The sequence below is a fragment of the Notechis scutatus genome, chromosome 2 (genome assembly GCF_049901735.1).
Source record: "Notechis scutatus isolate UNSWTSFEM ecotype Mainland chromosome 2, rNotScu1.2, whole genome shotgun sequence".
NCBI lineage: Eukaryota > Metazoa > Chordata > Lepidosauria > Squamata > Elapidae > Notechis > Notechis scutatus.
Window position 1 is genome coordinate 9,652,613 of NC_142010.1, and position 14,583 is coordinate 9,667,195.

General features: G+C 41.5%; 1 protein-coding gene across 1 annotated transcript; it reads left to right on the top strand.

The window, feature by feature from the left end:
- The first annotated feature begins 4,498 nt into the window (after window positions 1-4,498).
- Window positions 4,499-13,828, top strand: LOC113428657 (vomeronasal type-2 receptor 26-like). The gene is made up of 6 exons (XM_026691202.2): window positions 4,499-4,876; window positions 5,582-5,870; window positions 7,581-8,375; window positions 9,464-9,676; window positions 11,379-11,505; window positions 12,310-13,828. Exons 1-6 carry the CDS (start codon window positions 4,662-4,664, stop codon window positions 13,218-13,220), a joined length of 2,550 nt encoding a protein of 849 aa, XP_026546987.2. The 5' UTR covers window positions 4,499-4,661; the 3' UTR covers window positions 13,221-13,828.
- Window positions 13,829-14,583: the final 755 nt, after the last annotated feature.

Genomic DNA, 14,583 nt, shown 5'->3' on the forward strand with positions numbered 1-14,583 from the left:
TCCATTTCTTTCAATTGGATCCCCAATTTCTCTGCAAGGGAGGGATTTATTAGGCATCGGGTACATCCCAAATCCAGCAATGCTGCAACTTCCTCCCTCTTCCCTCAGTTGGGGATAAACAGTCTTGGGGTAGAGTGATTGGTTCAATTGGGTTGCTTACCAGTGGGTCGGCTTCCGGATCGCTTTTGGACTGGCTCAGGTCCCCTCAGAGAGTTGGGGGTTCTTCCTCTGGGTTGAGGGGATCGGAATCCCACAGCTACTCAGCCCCTCAGGCCAGTCTCCTTTCCTTGAAGGCTGGATGTTCCAGGTTTCTCCCCTGATGGGTGGTCTGGCTTTCTGGCAGGGGTTTGTGAACAGCATTCTGCTGCGTGGTGTCCCTCCTTTCCACACTTAAAGCAACCAGACGTTCTTGGAGTCATGGTGGTTTGGGGTTTGAAAATTTCCTGTTTCCCCAGGGGTGGGGATCTTTTCCAAAACTTGCCACTGCGGTACCGGTTACGAGTCATGTTTATCTCCGCCTCCTCTGCCATCATGTACCATTCATGCAGAAGGTTTGGGGCCCCATGGGCCAGGCAGGCAGTGTATAGGTCGTCATTTAGTCCATCTTTGAACCAACAGACTAGGATATCCTCTGGCCAGTCAACTCGACCAGCCAGGTCACGAAATTCCTCAGTGTATTCAGCTACCAGGCGATGGCCTTGCTTTACGACTCTGATGTGGTCTCGGGCTTTTCTATTGGCGAGAGGGTCTTCGAAGCGGTAGCGAAGGGCCATCATGAAACAGTCGAGGTTTCTTATTTCTGGGGCATTGATGTTGTGGAGCATCACCATCCATCTGGCTGCTGCCCCTTCCAGGGCCAGGGTGATGACTCGTACTCGGGATCCCTGGGTTTGGAAATTCTGCCCATATTCTTGCATATAGGTGAGGACTTGTGCCAGGAAAAATCCCAGTTTCTGGGGGTCCCCATTGAATTTTACTCCCAGGGGTGGGACCTTCCTCTGCAGTTGGCCAGGGTTAATCCCCTGTTCTGGGGCATTTAGGGGTCTGGTATGGCTGCTGGTTCTTCAGCTCGTCCCGCTGCCCAATCATTCTCAGCTGAATCCGGGGTGGCAGCTCAGGTTCTCTCATTTTCTGGTTCCCTCGCTCTCCTGCATTGGTGTCCTGGTGCATCCCTCACCTCGAGGTTCTCCAGGGCTTGCCTCATGAGGCGATTTATATACCGTCTCAGTCAGTCGTCGGCCAGTGGCTCCTTGCCCCATCCATCCTGATCCGATAGGGTCTCCAGCTCCAATTTCCATCCGGGTTTACGATTGCCCCAGGTGAGGGTTACTCCCCTGGTTCTTCCATCCCAGCTGTCTCTTTTTCTGACACCTGTAGACCACCGGGGCTTTGTGGAGGTTTCGTAGGCAGCTTCGCTATCTTCGATGGGGTGCACCAAGTCAGTATCTAGCAGGGTAACTGTTGATGTTTCTCCCCAGCATTCGGCTTCCCCTTGGTCCTTGCTGTACTCAGACATTTTCCTTTCTTGCAGGGTCCCCTCGGTAGAGTGAAGTTTTTTTTTAAAAAAAAATTTCCTCTCCGGGCTGACCTCTATTGTAGACGTTGCTTTCTGTCAGGCTATAGAACTTTTCCCATTCAGTCAACTAGAATGAACTTCTGAAAACGTATCAAAAAGGAATCCTTTATAGAGATGAGACAATTCATGTAGGGGTTAAAAGCAGCGTCTAAAGTCTCTCAGGCATGCAGAGATAGATAAGGGAGTTTAAAACCCCTCCCCTTATCTTGATGTGTATTTAGTAAAACAAAGAGCCAACATGTTAATTTCCCCCCACCCCTTTTAGAACAATCTTTTTCAGAGTTTCCCAGGACTCATCTCACTGTGGAATTTTTATGGTCTCTTCATCTCCTGGCTGTCTCTCTCAGAGGTGATAGGTTCCAGCCATCTGGGTTCCATCTCTCCATTGTATCATGTGTAGGTTATACAAATTCGATCTAAGATTAAATATATTCAGGTTACATCAAGAAGGATTTCTTTATCAGTCTCCCCCCTCCCTTCTTCTTCTTCCAGCTGCCATTTATGATTCATATTTGGACATCTCATAGGGGAAAAAAATCTAGGTCTACTCTTAACTCAAGACAGGGTTCAAGTGTACTGATTGCTTCCTTGGTATCAGAACACAGGCAGGACTGGAGATAAGTGTTACCAACTTAGATTGGCCCCAAACCAGGGGTGGGATTCTACCTGGTTGCACCAGTTCTATAGAACCGGTTGTTAGGATTCTGTGCAGTTTGGAGAACCGGCAAATCGCGCCACTGGCTGGCCCTGCCCCACCCAGTCACTCCTTACCTGGCATGCGTGCCATCCAACTTGCCTGCTAAGTTGCTATTTTTCCATCTTTCCCCCCGACCATCAGCTATTCTGACTATCAGCTGTGCTGGGAGATTCAGATTAGCTAGAAAGCAGTAAATCATTGGATTTCTTGCTTTCTAGCTAATCTAAAAACAGAGCTGAACCTTCCTAGCTTCTATTTTTCAGTGCAGACTCGGGTAGCAGATTGCAGAAACATAGATCTCTGAAGGAATCTATGATTCTGTGAGCAACTCAATCTGCCTGCCTGCTTTGCCTGATTTTGGGTAAAAGTTGCTCTTTTTAAATAAAAAATTCAATATTTACATAAATATTTACAATATTTACATAAAAGCCACCCCCAGCCAGTCTCGTGACCACCAAGCCACACCCACAAGTTAGACCATGCCCACAGAACCGGTTGTTAAGAAATTTGAATCCCACCCCTGCCCCAAACTCCATACCTGTGAATGATCTTCCCCTTCAGTCTCTGCAGACAAGATTCCACATCGAAGAACTGCACAAGTGAGTTACCTGGGAGTTGAACTATGTTCATCCAGCATTAATTTCTAGACATGTCTGGACATGAAGGAACACAGCCAGGGCTGGGCTGCTGGGGGTTCAGGAGAGCCCCTAGCTAAGATTCTGTGCAGTTTGGAGAACCGGAACCTGCAAATCCCACTCCTGGCTGGCCCCACCCCACCCACCCTTCCCAGGAATCCTCACGTGGCCCATTTTGGATGCAGGTAAGCGCAGGGTGCACACAGAGGCTTGGGGAGGGCAAAAACCGGGCCTCCCCGAAGTTCAGGAAGGCCGGAAATGGGCCCATTTCCAGCTTCCAGAGAGCCTCTGGAACCCGCAGAGGCCGTTTCTGCCCTCCCAGAAGCTCGAGGAAAATCTTCAGAGCCCATGGAGGGCAAAGACGCCCCCCCACCAAAGGTGGTATTCAGCAGGTTCTGACCAGTTCTGGAGAACCGGTAGCAGAAATTTTGAGTAGTTCAGAGAACGGGCAATACTACCTCTGACTGACCCTGCCCCCATCTATTCTCTGCCTCCCGAGTCCCAGCCGCTAGGCTGGGTCTTCTTTTGTTGCCCCGCACAGGAGAATGGAGCTGGAAAGCAGGTTAGTGAGGTGCAGAGGGAATGGGGATTTTGCAGTATCCTTCCCCTGCCACGCCCACCAAGCCACGTCCACCAAGTCACACCACGTCCACCAAGTCACGCCCACAGAACCGGTAGTAAAAATTTTTGAATCCCACCACTGCCCCCTGCCATGGTGTAGGAGGCTGACTAGGCCATTCCCACAGTGGCCACGCCCACCCAGCAACAGGGGAAAGAACCCTTTGCTAAAGTTTTTTGAAGCCCACCCCTGAACACAGCCACTACAGAACAGTGTCAACAGGGGTGTATTGATGATTTTTCACTATTCTCCAGCTTTGTCTCTGCCCATGGAGTCCCGAAGAAGTTCAGGTTGCAGAATACCTTATGCTACCAGACTTGAAATTCTAGAACTAGAAAATCTAGAACTATGCCGCCTTCAGTCCAATCTAAGAATAGTACATAAAATTATATATTGCAATGTCCTACCTGTCAATGAATACTTCAGCTTCAACCATAACAACACAAGAGCAAACAATAGATACAAACTCAAGATAAACCACACCAAACTTGATTGCAGGAAATATGATTTCAGCAACAGAGTGGTCAATGTCTGGAATACTCTACCTGACTTTTGGGTTTCTTCCCCAAACCCCAAAAACTTTGACCTTACGACTGTCTACTATTGACCTCACCCCTTTCCTAAGAGGTCTGTAAGGGGCGTGCATAAGCCCACCAACATGCCTACCGTCCCTGTCCTATTGTTTCTTTTTATTTTTCTTATATGTACCCATTTCATGTATTCATAACTATGTTTATACTTATACCTGTTATCTTGTAAGCGATTGACAAATCAAAGAAATAGATAAATAAAATAAAAAATAAAGTTCCCCAGAGAGATCACTCCTCAGTGTAACTGACATCACCCAAGTCTTTGAGACCTTTCGTGCTACTTCTCCAGTGATTGTCTTAGATGTAAACATCAGACTGAAGCAACATGGAAGGGATCTTGCATCAGAAAAGAATAAATGCCTCAAGTCATGCTCTTTCTGGCACATGTTTAGGTACAGCTGTGCTCTTGAATGTCACCTTTCTCTCCTTTCCAGGTGAAACTTTGTTTGTCCCCAACTGAATCTGGCACTTCTATCTTGCGAGAGAATGTTTCTAACACTTCTTGTTTAAAAATGAGAAGGGGTTTGATTCGTTTCTATGAATTATGGACCTCCTGCTTCTGCTTCTGATGCTGCAAGCCTCCTGGCCAGTCTCTGGGAAGCTTACAATGAAGTGTCCACTGAATTTCAGGCACTGGGCTGGAGAAAAACCATGGAGCTATTACAAACCAGGACACTATCTCATTAATATAGTCACCAGTGCCTCAATGTTATCAAGAACAATGCTGCATTTCAACATGGCTCCTAATCAGACTCGCTTGTAAGTCGTTCAGTGTGAGGGAAATGCATTTGCTTCATTTGCAGTTCTATCCCTCCCCTTCTTTTCTTCCTATTGCACTTAACTCCTATGTTGCAGGATCTGACTAATTTCTTGAATTGTTTTGCTTTCCATGGTGTCCCTTTTTTGTCTTATTTTGTGGAAGAGACTCAAATCCAAAGATGGGGCAGAAAAAAAATATCCTGGGAGATTTCCACATTGTTTTCCTCTCATCATACAATCCTGAGTTCATGACTTGTTTAAAGTAGTGATTGAAATGGTTCTAATTTCCTCTATCCGATTCATTTCCATATTTTTATAACTGCTCGTTGATATTCAATGAGTGATCCTTATAGGAATAGGCTGTTCATAGAATGGCTTATGAACGATCCTCTTCCTTTTGTGATAGTTCTACTCTAATATTTGAATTATTTTGCAACCTAGCTGCTTGGCAGATGAAAACGAGTGCTGCACATATAGTTGTGCATTCGTGGTTTTAAACTCTGGTGAAGGATTATTTCCACCTGATCTTCCCAAGTCTCAGAAATATTAAATAGTGATGGGTGACTATCATTTGCCTCTGATTTTGGGTTAGTATTACCTTAAAACTCAGTAGGCCTATGGAGAAAAAGATGATTAAATAGGAAAAAAAAAGTATTTTGTTATTCTGTTGATGCTGATATTAACATGAGCCTTTTTTTACACTAGTTTACCTTTAACTAAGATAGAAATCCAACGCTTTATTTTTAATATTCAAGTGGTCAACAAAAATCACCATCTCCTGAACAACCTCACACTTGGCTACAACATCCATGACAACTATTTGGACACACTTGGCACTTCAGATGCCTTGCTGGACATGCTCTCTATTGGAGAAGCCAACACTCCCAACTACAGCTGTGGAAGGCAGGACAACATTTTGGCTCTTCTGGATGGAGCTTCCAGGGACATCTCCATCCAGATGTCAACATTAGTAGGCACCTACAAAGTCCCACAGGTTTGTGTGTGTGTTTCACTATCTGGTAAAGTAACTGAGTGGATGGTAGTGGGAATCTATGGAATTAACTATGGTCATTGTAGTCCTAGCTGGGGATTGTCGTACACATTAGGGTTGGAGCAAGGATCAAAGCAGGATTTCCTCTCACTACACCATCTTAATTGCTTTCTGGGCTTCTGCTGCATACTTATGAAGGTGAAGATTGCTCTGTGTTTAATCAAAGGGTATTGTGTACAATAGAAGATGCTGCAATGAAGGAAAACTCACATTTTGTAGGTTGAACAAATCCCAGGTTCATTGAAAGAGTCACAGTGGTTTATCTTCACTCCCATTGATGACACATATGCATATTGTAGACTCATAGTGACCAGTAGAATTAATTAACCACTTTATTAAAAAATGCAAGCAAGCAGAGATAGATGGTTGGATAGATAAATGGATTGTAAAAAAAATAAGGATAAGCAGTAGATAAGTTAAAGATTTATATCCGCACAAATTTTATATATTTGTAAATAATGCACAAAATATTAGTATAAGATGAATGTCACAAACTGTTGAGGTTACAAGATTTATATTTTTGTTGTTTGTCTTTTTAAAGTTATAAAAGATTAATAAAGTTTTTTTTAAAAAAAATTAAAATGCAAGCATAATTAGTCAACATGTCAAGTATTTTAATCAAATGTATTCATAATCAAATTCTTCATAAATGGCTAGAAAACAACAGAATCCTGGAGAGCTGAACTATTAAAATAAATAAAATAATCCAACTTGTATGGCCTTCTTATTGGCAGATTGTTTTTCACATATAAATAATACCCACTATATCCAGTTGGGTGGCAATAGAATTCTTTACATTTAAAAAAAGGGAATAAAAAAGCAATTGTTTGTCCATTTGTCTAATAGATAATAGTGGCTAAAATAAATGCTAAGGTCATCTTGAGTATAGTTGAGAGTGGTTAGATGAAGGAAGAATTTCTTGCTGAAAAATAAGCAGGCTTTAGACCGAGGTTTTGCTGACCAACTGCGCTCAGCATGTCGTCCTCTGTGAAACTAACCCTACATGGAGGGAAATATGCAGTGGGGTACTGAGTGTTCTGTTTTAGGCCCAGCTGCTGCCTTGAGAACTGAATTGGGATTTTACGCAATTTGTTCTTTGTCTATAATCAGGGCAAATAATTATTGGTGTAAATTAAAGATGTAGAAACCGATAGACTCGCCAAATTGTGTCCATTAGAACAGAGAACATTTTCAATTAACAATCTCTTGGATTGTACCACTGACAAATTATATTAGGAGCTGTGGTCTCCTTGTTTCTTTTATAACTGTAGAAGCAGGCAAAAAGTTTGCTGCACAAATTACCTGGGATATCGAAGCAAAGAAAAACATAGCAAACCTCAAAAAGTACATATAATATGACCCTTTATGGGAACAAATTTACAGATTAGTTTATAGGTAATCAGAATTGGAAGGGACCTTGCTGCGGTACTGATACAGACATACATTTATTGTTCTTCTTTGATTAATTTATTTCTTGTAGTCCATTTTTATATACAAACTTGTTAATATTCTGCGTTTAATATCTAAAGAATGGCTAATCAAAAAACTATCCAAATGCATTCATTAAAAAAACAAAGTGGGATTTATTAAAAGTTAATACTTTGGACTTGATCTAATCCCAAATATAACACAGCATTCTTCATTATTTTTCAGATCAGTGATAAAATTGCTTCAGTGGCTCTGAGTGATAAAAGCCAATTCCCCTTTTTTCACCAGATGTTCCCAAAAGAAGGGATCCAGTATCCAGGAATTGTGCAAGTGATCCTCCATTTTGGATGGACCTTGATTGGCCTCTTTGCTTCAGACACAGAGAATGGAGAGAATTTCATGAGGACTTTTACTCCTTTGCTTGTCAGGAATGGAATTTGCGTTGTTATATCACAATGCTTCCCAATGACTGGACATACAACAATCCTCAAGGATGCCCTCTCTAAGTGGAAACAAGTCAACATCTTTGTTCATTTCATAGAATATGATTTCCTTTTGGACCGAATTCTTCCTTTCCATTTTACGCTTATGCGTTTGCCAGGACCCATAGAAGGCAAAATCTGGATCACCACAAGTTTGGGAATTCATATTAAAGAAAAGCACAGACTTCTCAAATACATCCATAGCCTTTGGAACTTCGTTTACTTGAAAAAAGAAAGACCAAATGATGATGCCTTTGAACCCTATTTCTATCCAGATGCCGAGTTTGAAGATCAGTCTTTTCACTGTTTTTTTTCAAAGCACATCTCTTCTGTCAAAGGACGGAAGAGATGCACCCAGAAAGTGCCACTGGAGAGCCAAGAGAAAAAGAACAGCACCCAGATCACAAATTCAGAACATTATTATAGTTTTGTTAAGACTCTGGTCCATGCCTTGAATGCTGCATATTTATCCAGATCCAGGAAGAGAAGGGAAGAGGCCAAAGAGAGACTGGGGTCTATAAGGCTGCAGCCATGGCAGGTATGGGGTTCTGACATGGATCCATTATTTTTAGTTCCTTTTGAGAAGGAACTTAAAGGAGAAGGATGGGAACCATCTCAATCTAGCTATGCTACCAAAGTCCCACAGATCTGGCCAATGTAATTGCTTGGAGGATAATTTTTCAAAGAAAAATCCACTGTATTAAAAAGAATATCGAAAAATGGATGCCCAAGCACACATTGGCATTCATAATTGCATACTTTTATGAGAAACATTTTAAAAGATTATACATTATTTGAGTGCACTTTTTTAGTCAGTTTTATCCCCTTAGTTATCATACCTCCCAATCCTTACTTAATTAGCTTCCTAATCTTCATTATACAAAATGGTTTGTCAATACTTTGCTGAAATCAAGTTATATCACCAGCATTCCCATAATCTATTTAGGAAGTGTAATGATTTGTGGCTCAGTGACTAAGATGCTGAGCTTGTTGACCAGAAAGGTCAGCAGTTTGGCTGTTCGAATCCCTAGCACCACATAATGGAGTGAGCTCCCGTTACTTGTCCCAGCTTCTGCCAACCTAGCAGTTCAAAAGCATGTAAAAAATGTAAGTAGAAAAATAGGGACCACTTTGGTGGGCAGCTAACAGCGTTCCATGCACCTTCAGCATTTAGTCATGCCGTCCACATGACCACGGAGACATTTTCGGACAGCGCTGGCTCTTCGGCTTTGTAACGGAGATGAGCACCACCCCCTAGAGCCAGAAACAACTAGTGTGTATGTGCAAGGGAAACCTTTACCTTTTAATGATATATGAGAATGGCTTTTGGGACCAAGCCAAGTGATGCTGCCTAGGGATGATTAGATAAGAGAGGAAGAAGCAATGTTCTCTATAATTGACCAAATATGTCAATTATAGCTTTTCAAGATATAAATTGGCAATATCTGACTGGCAAATTTTGCTGAAACTGTTGTATTTCCTTATGAAGGCAGTGGTAATACTTTTTCACAGAATTAAACATATTTGCAAGACAGACTCTGAAAGAAAGATTCATATGTAAACAGACCATGTGGGGCAAGAAATCGAGGTTTCTACTTGTAAAATTCCTGCATGTTTCCATTGTAGTTTCATCCATTCCTGGAAAAGAACGAGTTTTGCAATATTTCATGGCAGAAACTGTACTTGGACCAAAATGGAGATGTAGCAGCAGATCTGGCAATTGTGGGCTTCCTGATTTTTCCTGAGAAGGATTGCTTCCTGGAGCATCTGGGGAGTTTCGAAAGACAAAGACTTATTATTAACCAAGATGCTCTGTCACAGTTAAATTTGCTCAATAAGGTAGGTTAAATATTGCTGTGTTTTCTCCTTTTCTAAAGATTAGGACTCTTTCAGGAAGGCTAAGGCTAGTAGGCCACCCAGGTGGATGACCTTCACTAAGAGTTGAGCATGCAGAATAGAAAATATATAGTTTTCTTACAGTGCTGGGGTGGGGTTGAGTGTTCACTACTATTCACAAAGTCTCCTTCAGGTGCTATAATATAGAAACGTCAAACTCAAAAAAAACTGGAAGTCAAGGCAGTTCAAATGAATAGAGATTTATTGCATGCTAACAGTCTACAATAATCTGAACTAATAATGGTCAAACAAATTGACTGTTGAAGTCAAAGTTGGCTGAACTTAGATCTTTTGTGAACATGAAGGGACTTGAGACTAATGACATCCTTGACGCCTCTCTTGGGCTAAGCCTGGTCATCTTCTACAGGAACACTCTTTTAAACTGATTCAGTCTTCTCCATCATTGGATATTCTGTGACTGTTCTTTAGATCTTTGTTGTTGTTCTTTTGTTGTTCTTCTATAATTTAATATCTCCATCAAACTGTTGAGAAACTACCAGTGCTGGCTATAGTATGCCTAACTGGTACCTAACTAATGCTTGAGTTAAGGCTTGGGTTAATTCAGATCAAATATAATCATGACTGGTTAGAGATCTGTTGGTCCTAGTGAGAAATAAGCTTCATCTTGTCCTGATTAGGGAAAGTAAGATAATCAGAGTTGGAAGGGACCTTATAGGTCATCTAGTCCAACCCCCACCCAAGCGGGAGACCATACACCATTTCTGACAAATGGCACTCCAATCTCTTCTTGAAAGTCTCAAGTGATGATGCTCCCACACCTTCTGAAGGCAAAGCTGTTGCATGGGTTGGTTGTTCTCCCTGTCAGAAAGTTTCTCCTTATTTCCAGGTTAAATCTCTCCTTGTTCAGTTTCCATCCATTATTCCTTGTCTACAGGTGCTTTAGACAATAGCTTGACCCCTTCCTCTCCGTGGCAGCCTCTCAAATATTGGAAGACCACTATCATGTCTCCCTTGGTCCTTCTCTTCACTAGTCAGCCAGGCCCAATTCCTGTAACCGTTCTTCATATGTTTTAGTCTCCAGTCCCCTAATCATCCTGGTTGCTTTTCTCTGCACTTTTTCTAGAGTCTCAACATCTTTTTTTATAATGTGGTGACCAAAACTGGATGTGGTCTTACTAAGGCTTTATAGAGTGGTATTAGTACCTCATTTGATCTCGATTGTATACCTCTGTTAATGCAACTTAGGATTGCATTAGCTTTTTTGGCTGCTGCTGCTCCACACTGCTGGCTCTTATTTAGCTGGTTGTCCACTAAGACTCCAAGATCCCTCTCACAGTTACTACTATTGAGCCTGGTTTCACCCAGTCTATATGGGTACCTTTGGTTTTTCTTACCTAAGTGTGGGACTTTACTTTTCTCTACATTGAATTTTATTTTGATAGATATGGCCCAGTGTTCTAGTGTCGCCCTGAAAGGGCAGGTCCATGGTCTATGATGGCTTCAAGCAGCCTAAACCTGCCCAGAGTTATCCATGTCTCTCTTTAACCCAACTGCAAAAGAGCAGTAGGACTTCTGCTCCTTTTAAGAAGGTCCACAGATTTCAGTAGATTGCCTATCTTTCCATGGATGGTTAGTCCTGACTCTTTTTGTTTGTTTGCTTGGCATTCCTTGTTTTTCTGCTTAGTCTCTGCCTCAGTCCAAATGTGTGGAAAAATGTCATCTTGGGTTTGTCAAACGGGCTCAAGAAGGAGAGCCAGTTTGCTGCTACGACTGCATTCCTTGTCCGAAGGGGACCATCTCCACTCAGGAAGGTGAGTGACATCACATAAAAGGATTGATTTGTGAAACTTGATGTAGCCAGAGCACTTTAATAAAAGTCAATGATAAAAAGTCAATTGAGCATTGAAGCTCAATTGTTTTCTTGTTTATTTTCAAATAGCACAATTTCTTATCTAAGAAAAAGAATAGCAAACAACAAACAAACAAACCTCAAAGTAGGAGCTGGATCAAGATAGGAAAGTGTGGCAGACCAGCCAAACTTTACTTCTGTCAGAGAGGAGAAAAATCTCTTATGTTTTTTAGTTTGGATGTTTCCTTCCATATTTGCCTTTCTAGGAACATCTGAGTTATTTGAAACTTCAGGAATTGTTTTAGATCTACCTTCTGGAAGAATTATTGCAACACTGTCTACATGTGCCTCCCCTTGAGGATCACTAAGAACGTAATCCTGCTCCATGATGAGATGGCATGGACATTAATTGGTGCACCTCAATACACCAGTATCACAACTGCTCCCAGTATATATTCCATGCAGGACTAGTTTTCTTTGGTAGATTCCACAAGATAGGCACCCTCTGAGTCCAATATATTAAGAAATGCCATCTGGCAGAACCCAGAAAGTGTACCTAGAAAGATTAACTGATTCATTATTTACCTTTAAGGGGTTTATATGAAGATTCTGCAGATAACATGGGACGTCAATGAAATCCTATGGAAATGTTAAGAAATGTATTATGGAAAATGCTCCTGGTATCATCTGATGTCCAAAAATATGGTTTTCTTTCAAAGGTAAAAGTACATAATTTTTTAAAAATATTGCTTTTTGTTTTTTTCAGATACAGAAAAATGCACCAAGTGTCCAACTGATAAATATCCAAATGAAGACCGAGTTCAATGTATCCCAAAAGTTATAACTTTCCTGTCTTATAAAGAACATCTGGGTATCATCCTAGTCTCCTTTGCCCTACTCTTGTTCCTAACAACAGGTTTTATTTTGGCCATATTTCTTAAATATCGAGAAACTCCTGTTGTGAAAGCCAACAACCGAGATCTCTCTTACATCTTCCTGGTTTCCCTCCTGCTTTGCTTCTTGTCTTCTTTTCTCTTCATTGGTCAGCCAAGGAAAGCCACCTGTCTTCTCCGACAAACAGTGTTCAGCATTGTCTTCTCAGTTGCCATTTCTTCTCTCTTGGCCAAAACGATCACAGTGGTGCTGGCTTTCCTAGCCACAAAGCCAGGAAACCCAGTGAAGAGATGGTTGGGTAAGAGCTTGGCCAACTCCATCATCCTTTCTTGTTCTGCTGTTGAAATTATCATCTGCTCCATGTGGCTGGGAATTTCTCCCCCATTCCCTGACTCTGACCTTTACTCCCAACATGGAGAGATCATCCTGCAATGCAACGAAGGCTATGTTGTCATGTTCTACATCACCCTCAGCTACATGGGCTTCCTGGCTGCCATCTGCTTCACAGTGGCTTTCCTGGCCAGGAATTTGCCCGGGACCTTCAATGAAGCCAAGCTGATCACCTTCAGCATGCTGGTCTTCTGCAGTGTCTGGGTGACTTTTGTGCCCACCTACCTGAGTACCAAAGGGAAATACATGGTGGCTGTGCAGGTCTTCTCCATCTTGGCCTCCAATGCTGGGCTGCTGGGCTGCATCTTCTTCCCCAAGTGCTACATTATCATTCTGAGGCCAGACCTGAATACAAAGGTGCACCCTACAACCAGAAGTAAGGTAGAAATGTGACACAGAAATTTTTTGAATCTCAATATGTTCCAACAGGTCAAACTTAGGAAATGATCCAAGCTGTTCTCCTTACATGAGGATGCCAATGGTTTTGTTTCAAATAAATAAGTCAGCTGGAAGATAAGATTGTGAATAAAACAAATTCTTGGAAGGCTAAGTTAAAAAGCTAGAAATATGATAGGAATGCATGGGGCAACCCTCTTTTCTCATATTTTTTCAAAACAGCAACCCAACTTACATCTTTCCTTTTACTACGCCGCCTTCAGTCTGATCTAAGTATAGTACATAAAATTATATATTGCAATGTCCTACCTGTCAATGAATACTTCCACTTCAACCATAACAATACGAGAGCACACAATAGAGACAAACTCAAGGTAAACCTCACCAAACTTGATTGCAGGAAATACGACTTCAGCAACAGAGTGGTCAATGTCTGGAATACTCTACCTGACTCTGTGGTTTCTTCCCCAAACCCCAAAAACTTTAACCTTAGACTGTCTACTATTGACCTCACCCCTTTCCTAAGAGGTCTGTAGGGAGCATGCAGAAGCGCACCAATATGCCTACCGTCCCTGTCCTATTGTTTCTTTTAATTTTTCTTATATGTATCCATTTCATGTATTCATAACTATGTTTATACTTATATCTGTTATCTTATAATCATTTGACAAAAAAATAAAATAAAAATAAATAAATAAATTTAGGTTATATCTCTTTCTTGAAGATAGTAACTATAGATGGGCAGGAAAATAACCAGATACTTGCTAATTATGACTATTCATGCTTAATTAATTAAATGGGCATATGTATAATCATAAATTTGTCTTCCTTTTCCTGAAATGTATAATGCATCATTTTGTCTGTAAGATTTCCTCCAACTATTTTTGGGAGAGAAATCCCTCCTGTGCACACTAAATAAATAATAACCGAAGAGAGCCGTGGTTATTAGTTTTCGGTGTCCTGGATTTGATTCAGAAGTGGGATCCACAATCTTTGTTTTGCTATCAGGGATAACATCTGGGGCACATCTAACAGGTTTAGTGTTGTGAGAGTGATGCCATCTCCCTTCCCACTTCCAAATAACACTAATCAACATACATTCAAATGAAATTTTGCTGCATACAGCTCTCAAAGCGTCACCACCTCCAATATATACTACATAAACATGACAAAATAAACACAAAATTATGCAATACCCATATATATTATATGACACAGAGGAACAACACAGTCTAATTTGCATGTAGTCATGTACTTGGTGAGAAAAACGATCTTGTGAGTTTATCTGATGGATGGCATCAGGAACAAAGGTGTTACAGAGTCAGGCAGTCCTGCTAGAAATACTTTGAAACCTCCTCCC